The following is a 19,553-nucleotide window of genomic DNA, read 5'->3' on the forward strand; positions in this document are numbered from 1 at the left end:
CGAAATATCGGCCGAAAGTACCGCCCTCCTCGTGTATATGAGCAGTTTAGCACCTACACAATCTCCACAATGTTTCCACAATCACATTTCAGACTCCAGAAAAAATGCGTATACTTATCACCGGAGCCGCCGGCTTCATTGGACAACTTGTAGCAAAAAAGCTACTCGAAGACAAAAATGCCGCTCACTCACTCATCCTCACTGATATCATCGAACCTCCCATCCCCAAATCCACTCAACCATCCAGCAATGTCCAAGCCATCCGCGCAGATCTATGTAATGAATCCTCCTCCGTCGTTACTCCCGGCCTAGACGCCATCTTCATCTTCCACGGCATCATGTCTTCTGGCGCAGAAGCCGACTTCGATCTAGGTATGCGCGCCAACTTCGACGCCACCCGCGCTTTGCTGGAAACCATCCGCAAGACCAGTCCAGGAAGCCGAGTAATCTACGCCTCCAGCCAAGCCGTTTACAACAACTCAGTCACATTGCCGGTTACAGAATCGCAGCTTCCAACCCCAGAAACCAGTTACGGCGCCGAAAAAATGATGTGCGAGTACCTCATCACAGAGTACACACGCCGCGGCTTCATAGACGGAATCTCGCTGCGCTTCCCCACTGTGTGCGTGAGACCGGGGAAACCCACCGCAGCAGCGAGTTCCTTCATCAGCGGTATGATCCGCGAGCCCATGAACGGTATCAAATGCGTTATCCCACTCTCCGACAAGCAATGGCGTCACTGGCTCTGTTCGCCACGCATCCTAGTTCAGAATCTCGTCTACGCAGCCACACAATTCGACACCACTCGCCTTGCTACTTTTGACCGCGTGCTAAACTTTCCGGGCATCGGTGTGTCGATCCAGGATATGATGGATTCGCTTGAGAGGGTGGGCGGGAAAGACAAGTTGGCGCTGCTGGAGATGAGGGAGGAGGAGGGGTTGAAGAGGATTTTGGAGTCGTGGCCTGCGGTGTTTGATAACAGGAAGGCTCTGGAGCTTGGGTTTCAAAGGGATCAGGGCTTTGATCAGATTGTTAGAGATTATGTGGAAAGTTTGGGGGAGAGGGTGGGTGAGGAGCAGGTTGGAGGGAAGGCGGAGGGAGTAAGTATTAGGACTGTGGAGCTGGTGGTGTGAAGGGAGAGATGCATTATAGAGTGTTTGCTGGGTTGTTTTTGGTTAAGATTATGGATAGATTATGGATATACCTTGGGTGGGCTGGACAGATACGCAGGAGGAAATTTGCTACCATTTTTGGTAACTTGACCTTGCTACTTTGTTTGCACCTGTGACTCAAATGACTGAGCCATTTATTACTCAACAATGATGTCATTGATTGGTGAACAAACTTCAAGTGAATACCATACGTTTCTGAGGAGTTTCACGGAGATATCTCGTTGTAATCGCCGCTGATACCTGGATGTAGCAAAGGAAAGTGAGTGATATACAATCCTCGAGGCCTATTGTAACCTTCCGGCCCAACAAAACCAAGCCTCGCAAGCCATTCAATACTGCACGTGGGCCTAGATAACCCAAGGCAACTACCACTCTGGCTGATTGTCCCTACGTCACTCCTTCACTCCCTGATTGACACAAACACATGACTAATTCATTGTCTCCTCCTTGGCGCCCCTCACTCTCTATATAAACTTCCATTCCCACCCATCTACCACCCTCTTTCCTCACCCAACTCAACATTTATTCTCTCATCAATATAACATTACCCCCTTATGGGGGCGGATTAGTCTACGAAATCCGCCCTCCTTCATCTATTTCTCTTCTTCCTTAACGATATCAACACAAGTCCAATCGTCCACAACGATGCCCCCCGAGGCTACTCCCAGCCCGGCAGGCAAGAACCCACCTGGCCGCCCCAAAGGCGGAAAATCGTACGCAGCGAAGTTCCTCGAGCTGTAAGTAAACGATTCTATCACCATAATCGTTGCTAACGATATCCTAGTCAAGACGAGAAGTAAAGCTTCTCCTTTGGTTGATTGATCAGGAGAACTTGTGATAGCGTAAGAGTTCCTCAATCTTTTTTTAACTAAATTTATCTAACCTACTTGATAGAAACACATTCAGACTCTTCCCCGGTATATTCGGGTGATATATAGGAGTTTGGAGGTGCCTCCTAGAAGCAACGGACAATCACGGCTCTATGCACTATTCTCTTGAGACTTTCCCCGGTCTATCCGGGTGATATACAGGATTTTGGGAGTTTCCGGGCACCCAAATCATTCTCATCAACTCCTAAGCCATATGGTCGCATCTCTCAGATCACCCCTAATCTCTTTCTTGCCATCCCGCGACATGTCCACTTTGAGCAACTCGCCAATTTCCTAGACCCCTCGCAGCGAGTGAGCTACAATTCATGGATACAAGTGTATAGTACGACTTCTCCCACTCCCCATCGCAATACCGTTCTAACATTCGTAACAGATGTATTCCAAACTCTTCCCTGGCTCTCCAGGTGATGCATAGGAGTTCTGTAATCCCAGCCGCCATCCCCGGGTGATGTGATGACAACGACAGCGACCCAAGCGACGAGAATTGGAGTGCGTCGATCCGGAAGCTTCGTCACTCTTGACTCATTCCCTCCCCGACATCCTCGGGTGATATGAGGACTCCTCGGTGCTTCTGAGCAACCCCCCAATTCCTTCCCCGGCATCCCCGGGTGATATGACAACGAGGATATCTCCGCCGACGGGCGGGTGAGGCCACTGCACATGGCAAAGAGTGCTCTCTTTGAGACGCCGTCGGTTCCATAATTCCGACAACATTGGTTTTCTGCTCAGCGGAAAAAAAGTGATAGTTCCTGCCGAGACCAACGACATCAAGTTGAACGACTAGGCGCAATCCAACCCCGTTGTATGGAGAGAGGACGGGGCCGCGCAATCCAGCCCCGTTTTTACAGGAGAGACGGGGCTGGACTTTCCAAAATCTTCAGACAACGCTCATAAGGGAGTATCACACTTCGCAGGTCGTAGCAACTGCTCCGTCCTTAGCTTCTCTTATTCGAGCCGGAGCTCACTCTAGCGTCTGCGGCGCCTTTGCGGGCTCACTCTAAGTCCCCCAAGTAAGTAATATATTTGTTTTAACTAAGAGCAAGCTTTACTAACAATCATCTTTTCTAGGCTCTCCTGTACCGCATGGTCGACCGCGTCACCATCAACTCACCGAAGCTTTTCCAGCCGCTACACTTTATCACTAAAGAGGAGGAGCTTATTAGCGAGGGCGATACTAAGACTCACTCCACCAGCTCAGACGACGAGCTCGCAATCTGCCCAATAACTAGTCATGAGAAAGGAGAATCCTCGAGCATGGGCGCCCAGCGTCGCGCTGAGCGTCAGCCCGTGACGCCTATCAAATCCCATTCGAAGCGTGTCCCGGTTCAGACTCCTCAGGCCAACCCCAGCTCCGCGGTGCGCAACAACCCCACAGTAGGTGAGAGAGCTGCTGCTCGATCCGTCGCTCCAACAGCTACACCAAACGTAAGAGCTGCTGCGCCCTCTCCATGATCCGACGCTACACCAGTTACACCAAGTGCGGGAGCTGCTGCGCCGTCTCCTCGATCCGTCGCTCCACAGGCCGTCACGAGTGTGAGATCTGCTGCGCCATCTCCTCGTCCCGTCGCTCCAAAGCCTGCAAAGTGCAAGGCTCAGTCACCTCTACCAACTCCAGCCAAGCGCGTTGAGGTTGAGGCTCCGCCCCCCGCTCGTGAGATCTCTCGACCTTCTGAGCCTGAGGGTCAACCTCAGGATGAGGCGGAGGCGCGACAATTGCGAATCAAAGACGCCATCAACATCAACGTTAGTACGACTGGCTCTAGGCCTTGGCCGCATTGGGCGCATTGGGCGCATTGGACGTTTATTCCCTACCGATGTCTCGGTAGAGGTTCTTTTGCGAGGATCGGCGTTAGATGAGAGCATGGCGGATGCTCTGGTTGGGGTTAGAATACAGCAAGTCATTCCTCCGCCATGGTTCGGGAGAGAGATGCAATGGCCGGGTTTGGAGAATCCCTCCTGAGATTTGGTGTGTTTGTACTTAGTTTGGAATTTTGAACACAGAGAATTGTTGCTTTCGAATCCACGCTTCTAATGTTCACGATATGCTTTCATAGTGTCTTTTCTCGTGCGAACACTGTCTTGTTGTGAGTCTTACAGATGAACAGTTACCCTTGCATTTCTCTTAAGAATCGATACGACGTGCACCATCGAACCTGGGTAGTAGGCCATAGCATTTTCATACCTGGGCGAAAAACACTTGCGATAATCACATCACGAAAGAATAAGAGGCGAAAAGGGTATCATTTCGATCTATTCATCCAGCAAATCCATAACCAACTGTGGAATAACCTGTACACCTTCACCTTTGATCGCACTAATTGGCACAGCCTGAACGTTGCGCTTCCACGCATGCTGGCGATGGCTCGGGTGAGGCAGAGTCCCCTTAGTCACTCCATCTAAATACTGAAGAAGCGACTCAAAATTCGCCTGCGTATCTGGCAAGTCCGCCTTTGTCGCGACAACAAACCATGGCTTGGAGGATATAGGAGTCGTAGTGATGAACGGGAGCGGCTTCGGAGATGGGTCCAGCTGCGGCGAGTCGATGAGGTCTGAGGTGTCGCTGGGAGGGGGACTGCTATTACCGGCAGGCATGTAAGTGACCATTCTGCGTTCTGTTTCTGCATTGAGCTCCTTGCCGCGGAGGGTCTCGTACTCGGAGACTTCGCGCCAGAGGAGCTGCAGCACTTGGACTGCGTCGCCGGCAGACAGGTCGATGACAAAGGCGAGGACTGCGGCGCGTTCAATGTGGCGCAGGAAGCCCAGTCCAAGTCCTTTGTCTAAGTGGGCGTCCTCGATAAGCCCGGGCACGTCAGCAATGGTGAAATTCTCTCGCAGTTGGCCATCTGGTCTGCGTGACTTGACGAGTGGACGGCCCTTGTGGTTGTCCAGCACAACTGTGCCGACATTTGGTTGGAGGGTTGTAAAGGCCCAATTGCCAACTCGCGCACGGCTATTGCTCAAAGACCGCAGCAGCGTGCTCTTGCCTGCATTGGGCAGACCCACGAGACCCAGATCGGCGAGGATCTTGAGTTCGAGCTGGAGGGATAGCTTTAACCCTTCGTCACCCCGCGTGGCCATCTTGGGGCGCGAGTTGAAGGGCGTCATAAAGTGCGGGTTGCCCAGACCGCCCATGGCGCCCGCTGCTATCAGCATTGGCGTCTCCATGTGCTTGTCTAAATCCAGCCACAAAGGCGCCTCAGGCTCGAGAGCGGCAAGGTGAGATCTACGTGGCGGAGGGAGCTTGGGAAACTTGATCCTGCTCAACTCCGAGGCCATGGTGCCAGGGTATACAAGCCACCTATCTCTCCTATAGCTAGGCTCACCCTGTTCAACATCTTCCTCTTCCGGGCTCTGCTCCATCTTCCAATGCTCTTCCTCCATGATAGCAACAGGGTCATGCCTCTGCAGCTCGCGCACAATGGTTCCTACAGGGACGGTAATCAGAACGTCTGTGCCCCGCTCGCCGCCTTTGACTTTGCCCTGGCCATTGCGCCCTCTTCCAGCCTTGATTAGCCGTCGCCGGGCCAGCTTGTGCAGGGACGTCTCGCCGCGAACGGCTTGGATGTACACATTGCCTCCGCTGCCGCCATCACCGCCGTTGGCAGGCCCTTCTTCAATGTACTTTTCGCGCAGAAAAGATACACATCCGTGCCCGCCCCCGCCAGCCTCGACTGTGAGGATGCAGCGGTCGGCAAATGGCGTGAGTGAGTAGTCGTCGGGTGTGGGGTCCAGTCGAGAAGTATCAGATGTCGAATTGCATCTTCGCTGCGGCAGACATGATTTGCGAAGCAGCCACCTGCGTGAAAGTAGGCCAAGTTGCGCCTGGGACACGGCGGGGTATAGAAACGGCACCAGCGTACCGCTCAAGCAGTTGGTTCGAGCGAAAGACATGCGCCGAGGGTACAGTTGGGGGTGTGAATGCCTTGATATCTTTTGCCGTAGATTTCTCAAGTACGCACACCATCGCGTCGCCGAGCTAGCCAATGGCGGCCTGGTGATCGACGACGCTTGCGCACAACTAGTTCCTTGGCATCTTCTTCATCTTGTCTCTATGTTCCTGTGACTTAAACGTTACAGCTTCATTGCCTCCGCTGACACGTACAAGACGGTTGCGTATATCTGTCTTTAATGGATATGGTCTATCTGTGAGTGGCTTACTCCAATACCTGGTTCGGAAATAGACCCGCCGACCCCGAAATTTTCGTATCCACAACTACCTAAAGGTACATATGAGCGGGTTCACAGTATATTTTCTTTTTTCTCTACGTGTTCAACACTGCAACGACGTCTCTTATTATTTTCCATTGAATCAGTGCCTGGCTTGAAGGATCAGGACTTGCACAATTTCTGCGAACTCCGGACTCTACCACTTTCGCCACCAGCATACCCGCCCCGCCCCCACCATGATTCAGTGTGCCTTGCTCGCCCTGGGGGCGGCTATGCTCCACACCAACAACCCAGTGTGGTCAGGTTTTGGCAGTAAGCTCGGTCTTTCTAGCACCCTTGTTGCAAACCTTCACTGGTTCCTCAAGTGGGCGTTTTCCGTGTGGGCTCTTTTCGAAGCGAACTGGACATTAAATCGCTGGGCCGACAGGCGATGGCGTTTTTCCACCGATAAAAGCGTCTGGGACTGGAAGCGTGAGGTAGCTGTTGTGACTGGAGGCTCAGCAGGCATTGGTGCATGTGTTGTAAAGAAGCTCGTTTCCTATGGTATCAGGGTCGCAGTCCTGGATGTTAACCCCCTGTCAGAAGTCTTTACTAAAGGTTAGCCACAGCACAGGTCCAACACCATCCGTGCTAATAAGGAACTAGATGAACTCGCTCTTATTCGATTTTACAAGTGTGATGTCACTTCGCAAGACAACATCCACCAGGCTGCGGAAGCTCTACGCTCCGATCTAGGCCATCCATCCATCCTGGTCAACAATGCCGGCATCGGGAACGCGTGGAGTATTCTCGACATCCCCTACGCCCGTCTTCAGAGCATGTTCAACATCAACTTAATGAGTCACTGGATCACTGTACAAGAATTTCTGCCAGACATGATTAAGAAGAAGAAAGGTCACGTAATGACCGTCGCAAGTCTCGCTTCCTTTGTCACTGTAGCCGGTGCTGTCGATTACAGCTGTTCCAAAGCCGCCATCCTAGCATTTCACGAGGGGCTTACGCTAGAGTTGAAGCATCGGTACAACTGCCCTGAAATCCTGACTTCCGTCATCCACCCCCACTGGACAAAGTCAGCCATAACAGCACACTCGGCCCTTGCAAGCGGACTGAAGAACATGGGTGGCCAGCTATTAGAAGCAGACTATGTTGCCGACATCATGGCCAAACAGATCGTCGCCGCGAAGAGCGGGCAGATAGCTATTGGTCCGCGATTCGTGTCCAGATTGCGTGCTTTACCTACTTGGCTACAAGAGATGATCCGTGATAGCCAGGCCTACATTGTTACTGGTAGTGGCTCAACAAGGAAAGGGTAGCTGCATTAGAAGTCTTTTAGGTCTGATAGGGATGAATTTGGACGGTGCTCAGCGGTTGCAACAGACATAGACGCATGGAGCTGGATAAGGAATGCAAGGCTGTAATCTCGAGAGTTCGTAGGCATCTCGTCACTGCGTTATATCTCCTTCGTTAATCTCCAAGTTTGTTTCTAGCAAGCTAGAGTCAGTCTGGCTGGTGCAGCAGCTTGACTCGGCCAACTCAATATACAATGTCGATATCTTTGCAGCTGGTCTAACAACCAACGAACAAACCCAGGCACCTATGATTGTCCTCACTGAGTCCTAAAATCATGTCCCAACGCGCATACATATTTATCGCATCATAATTTCCAACACAAAGCCTCCAAAATCGTTCATGCACTCATTTTAGCCACAACCGCATCCTGCGCTAATGTTAGCACTAGCTGGCACCGTGTTATTCTCGGATTTGTTGTATGCACCTTATACGGGCGACTCAGCCCCAAAGGCCTTACCCCACGCTTACCCTGTTTCGGCCCCCCGAACAAAGTGCTCCAATAATAACGAAAGGGGCCTTCCATCGGGTCTTGGAACCAACAAACTTTGGGTGGGTGAATAATCATATGTAGTTTCTTTGTTGTCCGGTTTCATCGGTTTGCTGCGAAAGTCTTGTTTTGTGTTATGCGATTCGATCGCGTTCAATGTGGGTGATTTCCGTTGTGTTTTTTTCTTCCCAGTCTATGTCGTTTCATATTTTGGGTTGATTTTGAGTGCGGACATGCAATGGGTTGGTTAATAGAAGGTTTGGTCACTGTTTGTACTGCGTCGTTGATTGTTGGGAGTAATGGGGCGGTGGATAATGGACAAAGTAAGTGGAATGGAGACTTGTGGCCTATGGAAGTGGTTGATACTAACATATTCTACAGATGCAGGATCGTCAGAAATGCACGATGCGAACAGAAGATTCTCCGTAATACCGCGTCAAGTACTGGCTTTCTATAACAATACCAGGGTGTCGGAGACGTCGAGTGATACTTCTCGCATGTCGGCAACACACATTGACTCCGTCGTCTTTACCTCAACTGAGACAGAGTCTTCAGCAACGTCAACATCCCGGGAACATGCTTTTCCTTCTACTCCCTCGCCCTCAGAATCGATACCGAGTATACCATCTAGGACAAGCAGCAATGCGCCTTCAACATCATCCGCACCATACAGTTCAGGGGCAATATTACAAAGCGTCACGAAAGGAGCGAACACACTTTCAATCACTTCGCTACCCACTGTGATTTCATCGCCTACACCGGAAGTTGAGTACATGTCCTCGACTGTTTCTGAGATACGATTGTCAAGCACTCAGCTGCCAGCAACTACGACCGACCTATTCCATATAGTATGGGATAGTCTTTCTCAAACTTCAAGTTCGAGTCGAGCCGTAAATGTCGCTGTCACTAGTGCTACAACTAGTTGTACATCTTCGACTCTTAGCTCAACACCACCGAGGCTTCCTACCTCTTCGAGGAGTACCACGAGGCTTCCGTCACATACAGTGTCCGATTTGGTCAACTGGCTGCCCCCAATATCTTCCAAAATTGACACCAATAACGATAAAAGCAGCCCATCTGCTACAGCAAAAGCAAGCGCGCCGACCATCACCATTCCTCAAGAAACAGCTTCACTTTCTTCAGAGACCTCGGGAAATTTCTTTCCATTACCGACTGCCGTAGCCCAAAACGCCTCAACTCTATCTCTTCCTTCTACTATCAGTTCTGAGGCGAGCGTGGTTAATACTGATTGGATACCGCTTGTCTTCACTCGGCCCAACTCCCAAACCCTTGCCCCGACGAGCTCTCTCTTACCAGGAAGGCTCACCATCTCAGTATCCTCTAACTTGTTTTCGAACAGTAACTTTTCTGGTTCAGTACCTTCTGCAAGCCTGGCCGTACCAACTCGGTCAGTTGTTTCGGATATTCCAAGTCCAACCAATATGCCATTTCCAGAAAACAACACCTTTTCCTCGTCAGGAATTTCCTCTACATCTGTTTTTAGTACGGGGAGCCTTTTGAGCAGAATCGAAAGCAGTACATATATCCAGACAACGCGGGCGAGTTTACAGCCTTCGTCTATGTCAAAACCATTCACACACAATTCTCTAATACCCACACCTACTCAATCCTCAACATCCACAACTGTTACGAAGACATCATCTGGACAACTCTCATCAATGATTATCTCCTCATTGCGACTGGCAACTACTTCAGGAACAGATGCTACTTCTTCGCTTGCTCTTTTACCATTTCCAGTCATCTCTTCGGTTTTCACCGGCTCTAGAAACGCTTCTGTATCCAGGACTGCTCAATCGAGTCACCCTTTTACCAACCCAATCTTTCCAACCAGCATGAGAAGTAGCTCCAGCACAATTACCGCCCGTAGCTCGCACATGAGCGGGGTATCTAGTTTACATATTTCGTCTATCAGCAGATCAGCGGTTCCCTCCGCCTCTGTGACACCTAGCAGCTTTGTGACCAAGACAAAGACACAGAATTTCCAGTCACCATCGAACATGATGTCAGGAACAGAGGATATTAAGGAAACCATGAAGGGCCAAAGCACAGCTCTTCCTCCTACGAACAGCCCCACTGAGACAGAGGCCGCAGCGGCCGCGCCTTCACTGAAGCCATCTGAGACTGCAGGAGTAGTGATTGGCAGCACCACTGGAGTTCTCCTAGCAATCGTCGCTGCAATCTTTGTCATCCGTCGCTATCATGCATTGAAGCACAACAACGATGGATCCGGGCCATACCCAGAGATGGCCTACTTATACGACCCTTTCCCTGACCATTCTGAAGGTGACAGCGGCAGAGACGAGGCCTCGACTCTCCTATCCGGGGGTACAGGTGTGAGACCATCTGCATCAAGCAGAAGCATCACACTCCCTCGTGCCCCCCACAACTCTCTAGACGACGAATATCACCACACCTACAACGTCAACACGATACGCTACAGCGACCCGGGCAACCCCTTCACCGACGCCAACGACCCCTTCCTAGACTGGCGCAGCAGCCGAGTCATCAGCACACCCACCGACACCGCATCCGCCCTCGCCGCCGCAGTAACCGGCTACAGCAAAGGCCCCCAGAAACCCCTGCCCCCCCTCCCAACCACCCACTGTACTCTCTCCGACCACATCATCCCCTCCCCAACACTAACCCCTCTCCCACCCGACTGCAGTCTCCGCCGCAGCCCCGCCATATCCGCCCGAAACAGCGTAAACTCCCTCCGCTCCCTCCGCCGCCTCCACCGTCTCAATCCCCCATCACCACCCTCCCTTGCCCCCGCCCACCCCACAAAACCCCAGCGAAACAGAACTCTACCATTGACAACCAACGACCTCCCTCTACCCGTCGATACCCGCTCAGAAACCCCGCATTCAATCACCCTGTATGCGAATCCGTCGTCGTACCATCTCCTGCCAAATGCCTTTTCGTATACTTCATCAACGGAGGACGAGGAGGATACGGCGGCGGAGCAGGAGATGAGCCACACGTCGCGGTCTGAGATGTCTTTTTCTTCGACGACGACGATAACTGGTAGTGCGGTTGCGGATGAGGGCGTCGAGGTGCCGTATACGGATTTTCCTACGCCTCCTCTCCGCAGGCTCGAACAAGGGGTGGCGATGGGAGATGGATCGATGGAGGGTTTGGTTGGGTCGCCGTTGGTGGTTTCGCCACGGTCTTACCGCTTCCTTGGTAAGGGATAGTGAGGGGGGGGGGGGGGGGGAAGGTGACGACTCAATTAGATTTTTTTTCAAACATTCAGAAAATTTTCTCCTTCAGATATTGTTCTTTTTTTGGCTCCAAGTTGCAAAGCATCCTTTTCCCCTTCTTTTCTTTATTTTAACTTTTTTTTCCCTCCTAAGATATGTAGATAAGATGGGTCCTGCATTCATGGGTTAAAACTTCAAAGAGGGGAGTTGGTCCGTTATACATGATTATTTTTTCTCTGTCAACTTGTATATTCCATTTACATTAACTATCGAGTTATCACAACCTATAGGGCGAATTTTACTGCAGAAATTGGGGCATTTTTTTGGGTTTCACTGAGAGATGGATGGGCTACTGGTTGGTGACAAAAATTGCTTTCTAAGTTCAAATGTGTGTGTGTGTGTGTGACCTCAAACAAGAAAAAGGTTTTACTAGATGATGGATACATCAAGGGCCAGGGATACCGCGAAACTGAAAGAAGTGAAGATGTTAGGTTAGAGAGAGGCGAGGATTGGTAAGGAAACAAAGGGAGTTGGGGGTGGGGGGTGGTGTTACTTGGGAGGTAACGGGCGTGTGTATAAAAGCTTCACGTATATTCTAGCAGAAATGCCGACTCTTTTACAATTTCTAATGCTACATAATAACACCACAAAATTTTCTTCCAAAGCGAATGATGGAAAACATACTACTATTGGAAGCAAACCTTGTCCTAAGCATTATTCTCATTAAGAAGTAAGGCTAGATCTACTCTCTCCAGCTCACCCACGTGCTTCCCACTCTTCCCCTCAACCCCACATCTCGTGACTACCTACTTGCTCAGCCTCACCCAACAAACCTCCACACCCTCGCGTGCCCGGACTCTGGATCTCCCGCAAGACCCAAACGGAGAGACCCGCAGCCCCATGCGTCATGCCTGCACGCCCTCCCTTCAAAAAGAACCTTGCACGCACACCCCCTCCCTCTCCCACCGCTAACATCATTGAAACCGCAGCGGGGCACGCACATATGCATGTATTAGAGGAGGAATAAGCAAAACAGAAAAAAAAAGAGGGGGAAGAAGGGAAGCACGAGAGGATCCGGTTCAAAGTACCGAGTGACCTTTACCGGTTGTTGTAGCGTCGTATACAACATGGGTGTGTGTATAGTAGTAGTACACACACACACATCCTTTGTCTCTCTCTTCGGCTCCCACCCTCCGCTCCGCTCCTTCGCTCCGCTTTGCGTCTAACCCTCGCCTAAACTTCGGCGTGTAGAAAGGACCCATTTGCAAGAAAAAAAAGGAAGAAAGAAAGAAAGAAAGCAAACGCAGAGTGAGTAAGCGAGAATGAACAAGGACGGGAGGAGGGGGCCAAAGAACACACACAAAGGGAAAAGTGGGAAACTGGGTTCGTGTGTCAACACAAGTTCCAATGTATGTAGATGTACATGGAGAAAACGTGGGTGGTTCGTAACTGGTAATCCATGACGTGTTTGTGTAACATATTCCCCCTCCCCCTTCCGATCCCTTTGCTCATTCAAACTGTGTTGATGTCTTTTTTTCATGTAGCATGACCCTGCGCGGTTCGGGCAGTAGAGAGGGGGAAAAAGGAAAGAAAGGATGAAGAAAGAGCGTGCGCGTGTGTGAGAGTGCAGGGTACGATGGGAAACCCCGAAATCACATTTTCTTTTTTTTTTAAAAAAAACTTTTGCCCGCGGAACGAGCAAAGGGAAAAAGGTTGCAATGACCATGGACGATGTGAGTCTGAAAAAAAAGCAAACAAAAGAAAAAGGGATGCAGAGGGAAACTTTTTCAAGAAAAGAAAACTACGACCCTTTAGGATGCAGGGAAAAGAGAGGGACAGTAGAGGTAGAAGAGGAAAGAAAAAAAGAAAGAAAAGTGATTAGAAAACAGTGAAAAAGCTGGGTTGAAGTCGGTTAGTTTTACGCGCATGTGCATGCGATGAATCCTTACCAAAAAAAAAGAGGGGGCGGAGGTAGAGGAGAAAGCTGGTAATCGAAGGAATCGAGGATTCAAAAAAAGAAAAACCCCACCGGTTTGGCTACAGCCATGTAAAAACGTGGTAGCAAGGTCAGCCTGGGGAAGGAGGGGGAGGGGAAGATTGCACTTACCCATCCGTCTCTTCAGCCCCGACGGACCACCCATTACACCTGCATTACACGCACACATCCTAAACCCTGCCCTCCCCTCCCTGTCCCAGTGGCGAAAAAAAAAAACACACAAGATGCAATGCAACCAAAAAAAGCGCCTTAGCATTAGAGATCGCGAGCAAAAAGTAAAGCAAGCAGCAGAAATCGAAGCAAGATAAAACCAAGGATACCTGTTCATGTTGTTCCTTTTTCTTCCGCAATTGCTTTTGTTCGCCTGCTGTCTCGTTTGTGCAGCTGGGCTTGCATACACACACCCACTTAAAGCATGGTCGCTAGCAGTCGCAGCTGGGCTCGCACAGGCCAACTAGCTCTCCCTCTCGAACTACGTTTTTCTTACCGGGCCGGTTATTTTTTTTTTCTTGGGTACCAAACTTCGCTTGTGCTTGTAGGGAAGGTAGGGGGGGGGGGGGAAGGGAAAAACGTGCCCCACGTCCGCGTGGCGGCACGGAGTCAGGTCCGGTATGCACGCTAGTCGCTGCGCACAGCCTCGTCTCGAAGCCCAATTGATCTCCTCTGTGCTATTCCTTTTTCTCTTCCTTCTTTTCGCGTACAGGTCTGGATGAGTCCATGTGTGCGTGTGTGAGGGTGTTCCTCCAGCCGGCATCATCCGGAAAGCAAGCTGCACGGGCGGTGTGAAGCCCAGAAAGTAAAAAGTTCCGAAACGAAAAAGCAAAGAGTACGGGACGTCATCGAGTAAGTGCTCCGCAATCTTCAATGTGACTGCACGGGCATGGGTTCGACGAGATCTCATCTTGCATACTATGCTACATGGCAGAAATAATGTATGTGGGCCACGAACAAGGGGACAATACAGGCCAGGGTGAAGAGTAAGCCCTATACTAGAAAGAGTACTATCTAGACTCTATAGAGTTGGTATTATGCAGAATATCTCTGTAATAAATATGGTTGTCATCCGAAGAAGAGCCTAATCTTTATTTTAGCGCGCCCTTACACGCATAACTTGTGCCATGTAGCGTTGTATGCACGTGCGAGCATGCACGCCTATGCACCAGGGGTCTTTCGATGTGAGAACTGGTCCGCTCTTTTCCTTTTTTCCATATATGTATGCATGCTATGACCTGGTTGTAGTTATTGAACATGCTAGGTAATATACCGCCATAAAATCTGGGGGCCGTGACTGTGACAAACCCACTATCTGTGCTTACGAGTGTGGGAACTCTCGCTCCGTATGCCCCTGATTGGTCCAGAACCTGGCAGTCTGCCTTGTCATCCAAAAGGCCGTTGTGGAACACCAGACTTCCACATTTGAACTCCTTCCCAATTGTGGATCCTCAACGGTCGAAGGACTCCCTACTCCGCCCTGTGGTTGCATTCGCTCCTGCCATCGGCTCCTGTCATCTCCATCATAATGCGAATCCGACCGCTAACTCGGGCAAAAGAAAACGAAAGAAAAGAACAAATGCACCAGCTGCTATGTCATGCTTCCAGAGCTCTTGTTCACTAATCTTCATCCCGTCACTCACCTGCGCACACCCCCTTCCTCATAGACGGTCAGAGGCGTCGATGCAGTCGCACTTGTTTTTCCGGTGGTTCCACAACTCCATCAGCCACTGGTGGGATGTTTCAATTTCAATGGGGCCAGGGCACAATGGAAGCCGTTGTCGGCATTGTTGCTCGTACTCGCGAATCGCCAAATGCCGCCGCAGTTCCTCAATCATACACTCAACCAGCACCTTGGCTTGCTCGTTGTTCTCAGCAAGTGCATCAAGAATGCTCTCAGCCACAGCCTTAGCTTCATTAGGTGGAGCCTGAGTGATGTGGTAGAAGTATTGGCGTCTGTAAACCTCCAAGGATGGATCCCGAGGCGGTGCTAGACCGCCCATCTCGCTTATGAGGATCAAAGGGCTCTCAGTGTAGTTCCAAGTTTGTGATTCATGTATGGAGTTGCGATACAATACCTGCACGTCAAAAAGGTGTAACCTGGTCGCACCCACATGGACAGAATTCAACAGCTCCTGTCTCAAGCCATTGGCATCCAAGTTCGAGTTGAGAATGGGGTTATCAGAGTCCAGATTGATGCTCCGGGCTTCCCCCTTGGTGACGCGTACTTTGACGAATAGCGTGTGCACTTCTCCCAGATACAGCTGAGGAATCTCCTTATTCCCGTAAAACTCGATAACCTCGCAGCCTGTTCTGGCCCGGACATCGACGCTCAAGCCAGTCAGCTCTCCTACGGGCTTGGTGCATCGCGCATCTCGTAAGATGCGCTTGATGCGAATAGGAGTCGACTGATACTTGGACCAGTTGCTTGCAAATACATTACTACAGCAGGTATCAGTGCATGTCGTATCCTGAAACTCCGGCTGGCGACGATACGGAAGTATGGCTGGGTTGATTCTATGGAGATGGAGATCTGCAAAGTACTTTGACACGTCGTGAAGTACGTGGGCTGCGGGTGATAGTACAATAATATGGGTACGGCCAGCCTTGAGACGTTCAACCTCAAGTGACCTGGCTATACCAAGAACGACATCGACCATAGATGGGTTTGGCCGAGGCGGATCCCAGGCTTGGGTACCGGACCGTAAAATCGTAGCAGTAAGTTCTCGGACCATTGCTTCCGTATCTTTGCTGAATCGTCGTATCGGATACAGCATGTCAGGTCGATTTCCGGTCACTTTCCGGTGAGTGCAATGTGTGGTATACAGCGCCAACCGGTCCCCAGAGCCGAGGTGATACTATAAAAAGTAAGTACGGGAAAGCTAGCTAGTTTACTTTTTTTTTCGCCAATGCAGCCTACCAGAGCTCCCTTGACTGCTTCTAGGGACTTTTCCAGACAAGCCTGGGTCACATAGTACCTATGTCTTGCGTTAATTTGCATCTTCGAGACCGATGTATTTGCACTTGCCCATTGTCTACCACAAAGACCACGTCTATCGCGGTTTCAGAAAGAGATCTCTGGTTGTGCAGAGTTCCCTCAATATCGATTGCGACGGTAACTTCCTGCACGTCTTCTGTAAGTACCTTGGCATCTGGGAACAGTCTAATCGCCGCTCGTAGAGTGTTCGGTAGCGCGAGAGGCGAGTTCGGAACATACGCATCAGCCACCTCTCGCTCGTAGTTTGTGGGCGGGGGCATGTGCTTCGTCAAGAGATCCATGAAAGACTTGATCTTTTCACCGCTAAACAACCTTAGTATTGTTTTCGGGTAGCAGGACGGGATTGACATACTCGCAAGCATTCCTTGCCAGATAAGCCATGATGGCACTTTCATCCACACCTTGCGCAAATGATCTCTCCTTGCCCTCATCGTGAATTGTAGATGTTGTTTTGACGGACGATGAGACTGTGTTAGACACAGTTCTAGTGCTGACACTCGTATCGCCAGTTCCTTGACGGCGCAAAAGAGGAAAACCATTCGTAAAGAGCCGCAACTTACTCGACTTGGGCCGCTTTGGTGGTTCGTTACGAACTGGTTCGTTGTAGATGACACCTTCTAGAGCCTGTTGAGCACTCACACCATCAGGACCCTTGGCGGGACCTAGTACCCTTGGCGCATGTGCAGATTCAGACAAGGGCCCATCGAGCAAAGGCCAAGGCATGGAACCCATGGTGTGTGGAAAAAGCCCTGAGGCGCTATTGACATGCTTACCTTGACTGCTGTTGCGCGAATGCGTCATTGGACCCCCAAAGCTCGAGCTTGAAGCTGATGAGCGACTGTTCCTGTTCTTCGGTATCGTCAGAGGATGAGGGCTTGGAGTACGACTGATGGACAGAGGTAGCGTGGCGCACGGCGGTGGTGCTTTGACTGGACACGCCCAATCGAGGACAGACAGGTCGACACTATCATTGAGCGGCAGCTCCTAAATTTCGCTCTTGATCTCGTCGATGATATCGTCTAGTGGCCCGAAGACGTACTGATCGCCAATGTCACTGTGGGTGGACTTGGGGAGTATGCGTCGGCGAAATGTCGCTTTGCGCTGCTTTTTGTGTATGTGTAGCGGGGATGGACAGAGGTGAACGTGGGGAGGCAGGCCGCTGCCGCTTGTTGTCGCAATCATCTTGAGCGGGCCAGTGTTGACAAACGGAGGTGCAAGTCACCTCACCTCCTCACACAGCCCACTCTCACACTACTCACCGTGAACTGCTGTAAGTGTGCGTGGTCCAGGTCCAAAGCCAAAACCCGTTGCCTTACGAATGAAGATGATTAAGAAGAAGAAGAAGTAACTAGTGCACGGGTTGAGATGCGAGATTTGCACACAAAGTCATAGATAGAAGGCGGATGTAGAAACTAAAGGAGAGGACTAGCTATTGTTTAGAGAAGGCATGACAGTGGGGTGAGCAGATGAACAGGATCATCGCTCTTGTCATGCAGCAACAGCGTTTGTCCTTGAGTGTACATCGGCCACAGTGACATCGAAGAGTCCCTGCCCATTGGAGAGGCGTCGGGGTAGCTCTTGCCAATGTGGCATGTGCACGTTATACTTCAGCAGTACGAGCAGCAGCCATCTCTAGGTGCATCTTCATATTCTCCTGCATTTCCTCGTCTGCTTCACGGAAGCGAATCTAAAAAAAAATATCTGTTAGTCATCTTGCCTTGCATACGTGGATGTCGAGAGCTTACAATGTCTTCTCCAGCGCCTGTGCCAAAAAGTACAGGCTCAGAGAGACTAGCTTTGACTGCTTTTCTCACACGCTCCTCCCATACGCCTTCCCAATTCCATTCTCCAGGGCGCCTGTTTGGGCCTAGCGCATTACTGCTTTCTGACTTGTCAGTTACCGGCAGCTCTGGGCTAGGCTCCGTGGGTGGAGATTGCTGAGCTCGCAGAACAGGAGCACGATGAGCCCGCCACGCGTGATAGGCCCCTGGATTGGCAGCGGCATCGAGCGGAAGTGAGTCCAAGATTGACTCATCACTGAAGGTGGAACGTATGTACTCTATCATGCGCACAATGGATATTTCCTCTGCCGAGCGGGCCGCACCAGGAGCACCCGAGGTGACATTAAACTCGGAACGTGCGGGACTGGCCAAGACAGAGCCACTGGGGTGACGAGAATCGGGCACAGAGGATCGAGTTCGTCCAAACCAGTGTGGGAAGCCGTGTCGCAGACTGAATCCTCCCGGTGGCAAGCGCTCTTCATCCGTGGCACTTACGGTATCCGACTCAGCAGATCCAGTCGTGTACGTGTACGTGGTGAGCGGCGTGAGCAAGGGGTGAAAGACATCGGTGGAAAAGGTCACGAGGGGGGGTATGGCAGGATAGCTTGATGGAAAGGAGATTTGGAAGCGTAAGACTGCAGGCGCATATGGTCCTATCAAGAGGTGAACAAGGGGGCCAATTTAGATGGGCGCGAAGCACCAGGGGAGTCGCTTAGCCCTATGGAACACCCTACCTTTTCGCACGAAGATCACACCGACCCACAGGGATGGGTCGCCAGGCGTGATGCTCAGGAAAACGCCATCAAGTTGGGCATAGCGAAGGCGCGAGCTGTGCGAATGTTAGGCTTGCGCTAGCAGGCTGCGTGAGGCGTATGAGAGAGAGAGAGTGTGTGTGTGTAGCCTACGACGTACAACTCGACGAGGAGATGCTGCTTCCGAAAGGACGGCAAAGCCGATGCAGAGCCTGACAGCGGCATCTTTTGACCAACAGTGACTGTGGTAGTATATGTACAGTGGTTCGGCATGCCCTCGAAGCACGGCGGATGGGCGCTTGGCACTGACACTAGCGCGAGCGCTAGCTGATTTTACGCGATCATGTACTTGGCCCCTCCCCCCTTCTCGTCCACTTGGGCCTCATTTACTACAAACTGGTTTCAGGTGCGACACGGGTGTGTATACCTTGTGATGTATTTTCTCACCGACAAGGCAAATAGAGTGGGCGCACAACAGCAATTATGACGGCGTTCGGGGCGGTGCGCCGACGTGGCAGATTAGTAGTGGTGATGTTCAAGAGTTGACCAGGTCATTTGAGAAAGGGGGCATGGGGGGGGGGGGGGGGTGGTGGTGAGGCGCCGATTATGGCAATATTACAAGTACCTGCCTTGATTTCCCGATAGTGCCGGCCCCCCCGCCTGATCGTCATCGTTCATCTCTGTCAGACATTTTTTACTCTGGACGCGGTGTAAAGTACGCCCGGTGGAAGGGGAAGGATTGAGGCCG

General features: G+C 51.1%; 7 protein-coding genes across 7 annotated transcripts; 4 read left to right on the forward strand and 3 right to left on the reverse strand.

The window, feature by feature from the left end:
- Positions 1 to 79: 79 nt before the first annotated feature.
- On the forward strand, positions 80 to 1,133 carry PSV08DRAFT_381091 (uncharacterized protein; the record flags this gene model as incomplete). The annotated part of the gene is made up of 1 exon (XM_014225474.2): positions 80 to 1,133. The coding sequence occupies exon 1, from the start codon at positions 105 to 107 to the stop codon at positions 1,131 to 1,133; it is 1,029 nt and encodes a 342-aa protein (XP_014080949.1). The 5' UTR covers positions 80 to 104.
- A 2,012-nt stretch (positions 1,134 to 3,145) lies between these two features.
- On the forward strand, positions 3,146 to 3,919 carry PSV08DRAFT_355956 (uncharacterized protein; the record flags this gene model as incomplete). The annotated part of the gene is made up of 2 exons (XM_066092924.1): positions 3,146 to 3,440; positions 3,531 to 3,919. The coding sequence occupies 2 exons, from the start codon at positions 3,146 to 3,148 to the stop codon at positions 3,917 to 3,919; spliced, it is 684 nt and encodes a 227-aa protein (XP_065948117.1).
- Positions 3,920 to 4,284: 365 nt separating this feature from the next.
- PSV08DRAFT_412292 (P-loop containing nucleoside triphosphate hydrolase protein) lies at positions 4,285 to 5,982 on the reverse strand. Its single transcript, XM_014225475.2, has one exon. The coding sequence runs from the start codon at positions 5,951 to 5,953 to the stop codon at positions 4,313 to 4,315; it is 1,641 nt and encodes a 546-aa protein (XP_014080950.1). The 5' UTR covers positions 5,954 to 5,982; the 3' UTR covers positions 4,285 to 4,312.
- Positions 5,983 to 6,473: 491 nt separating this feature from the next.
- Positions 6,474 to 7,810, forward strand: PSV08DRAFT_209647 (uncharacterized protein). Its single transcript, XM_014225476.2, has 2 exons — positions 6,474 to 6,826; positions 6,875 to 7,810. Exons 1-2 carry the CDS (start codon positions 6,502 to 6,504, stop codon positions 7,540 to 7,542), a joined length of 993 nt encoding a protein of 330 aa, XP_014080951.2. The 5' UTR covers positions 6,474 to 6,501; the 3' UTR covers positions 7,543 to 7,810.
- A 494-nt stretch (positions 7,811 to 8,304) lies between these two features.
- On the forward strand, positions 8,305 to 11,281 carry PSV08DRAFT_412294 (uncharacterized protein; the record flags this gene model as incomplete). Its single annotated transcript, XM_014225477.1, has 2 exons — positions 8,305 to 8,389; positions 8,448 to 11,281. The coding sequence occupies 2 exons, from the start codon at positions 8,305 to 8,307 to the stop codon at positions 11,279 to 11,281; spliced, it is 2,919 nt and encodes a 972-aa protein (XP_014080952.1).
- Positions 11,282 to 14,935: 3,654 nt separating this feature from the next.
- Positions 14,936 to 17,454, reverse strand: PSV08DRAFT_412295 (uncharacterized protein; the record flags this gene model as incomplete). The annotated part of the gene is made up of 5 exons (XM_014225478.1): positions 14,936 to 16,132; positions 16,195 to 16,252; positions 16,303 to 16,575; positions 16,625 to 17,256; positions 17,308 to 17,454. The coding sequence occupies 5 exons, from the start codon at positions 17,452 to 17,454 to the stop codon at positions 14,936 to 14,938; spliced, it is 2,307 nt and encodes a 768-aa protein (XP_014080953.1).
- A 185-nt stretch (positions 17,455 to 17,639) lies between these two features.
- On the reverse strand, positions 17,640 to 19,054 carry PSV08DRAFT_209654 (uncharacterized protein). The gene is made up of 4 exons (XM_014225479.2): positions 18,966 to 19,054; positions 18,788 to 18,882; positions 18,018 to 18,706; positions 17,640 to 17,959 (listed from the first exon to the last, which is right to left on the reverse strand). The coding sequence occupies exons 1-4, from the start codon at positions 19,028 to 19,030 to the stop codon at positions 17,873 to 17,875; spliced, it is 936 nt and encodes a 311-aa protein (XP_014080954.1). The 5' UTR covers positions 19,031 to 19,054; the 3' UTR covers positions 17,640 to 17,872.
- Positions 19,055 to 19,553: the final 499 nt, after the last annotated feature.

This window comes from Bipolaris maydis, assembly GCF_028858645.1.
Source record: "Bipolaris maydis strain C4 unplaced genomic scaffold PSV08scaffold_15, whole genome shotgun sequence".
In the NCBI taxonomy this organism is placed as follows: domain Eukaryota; kingdom Fungi; phylum Ascomycota; class Dothideomycetes; order Pleosporales; family Pleosporaceae; genus Bipolaris; species Bipolaris maydis.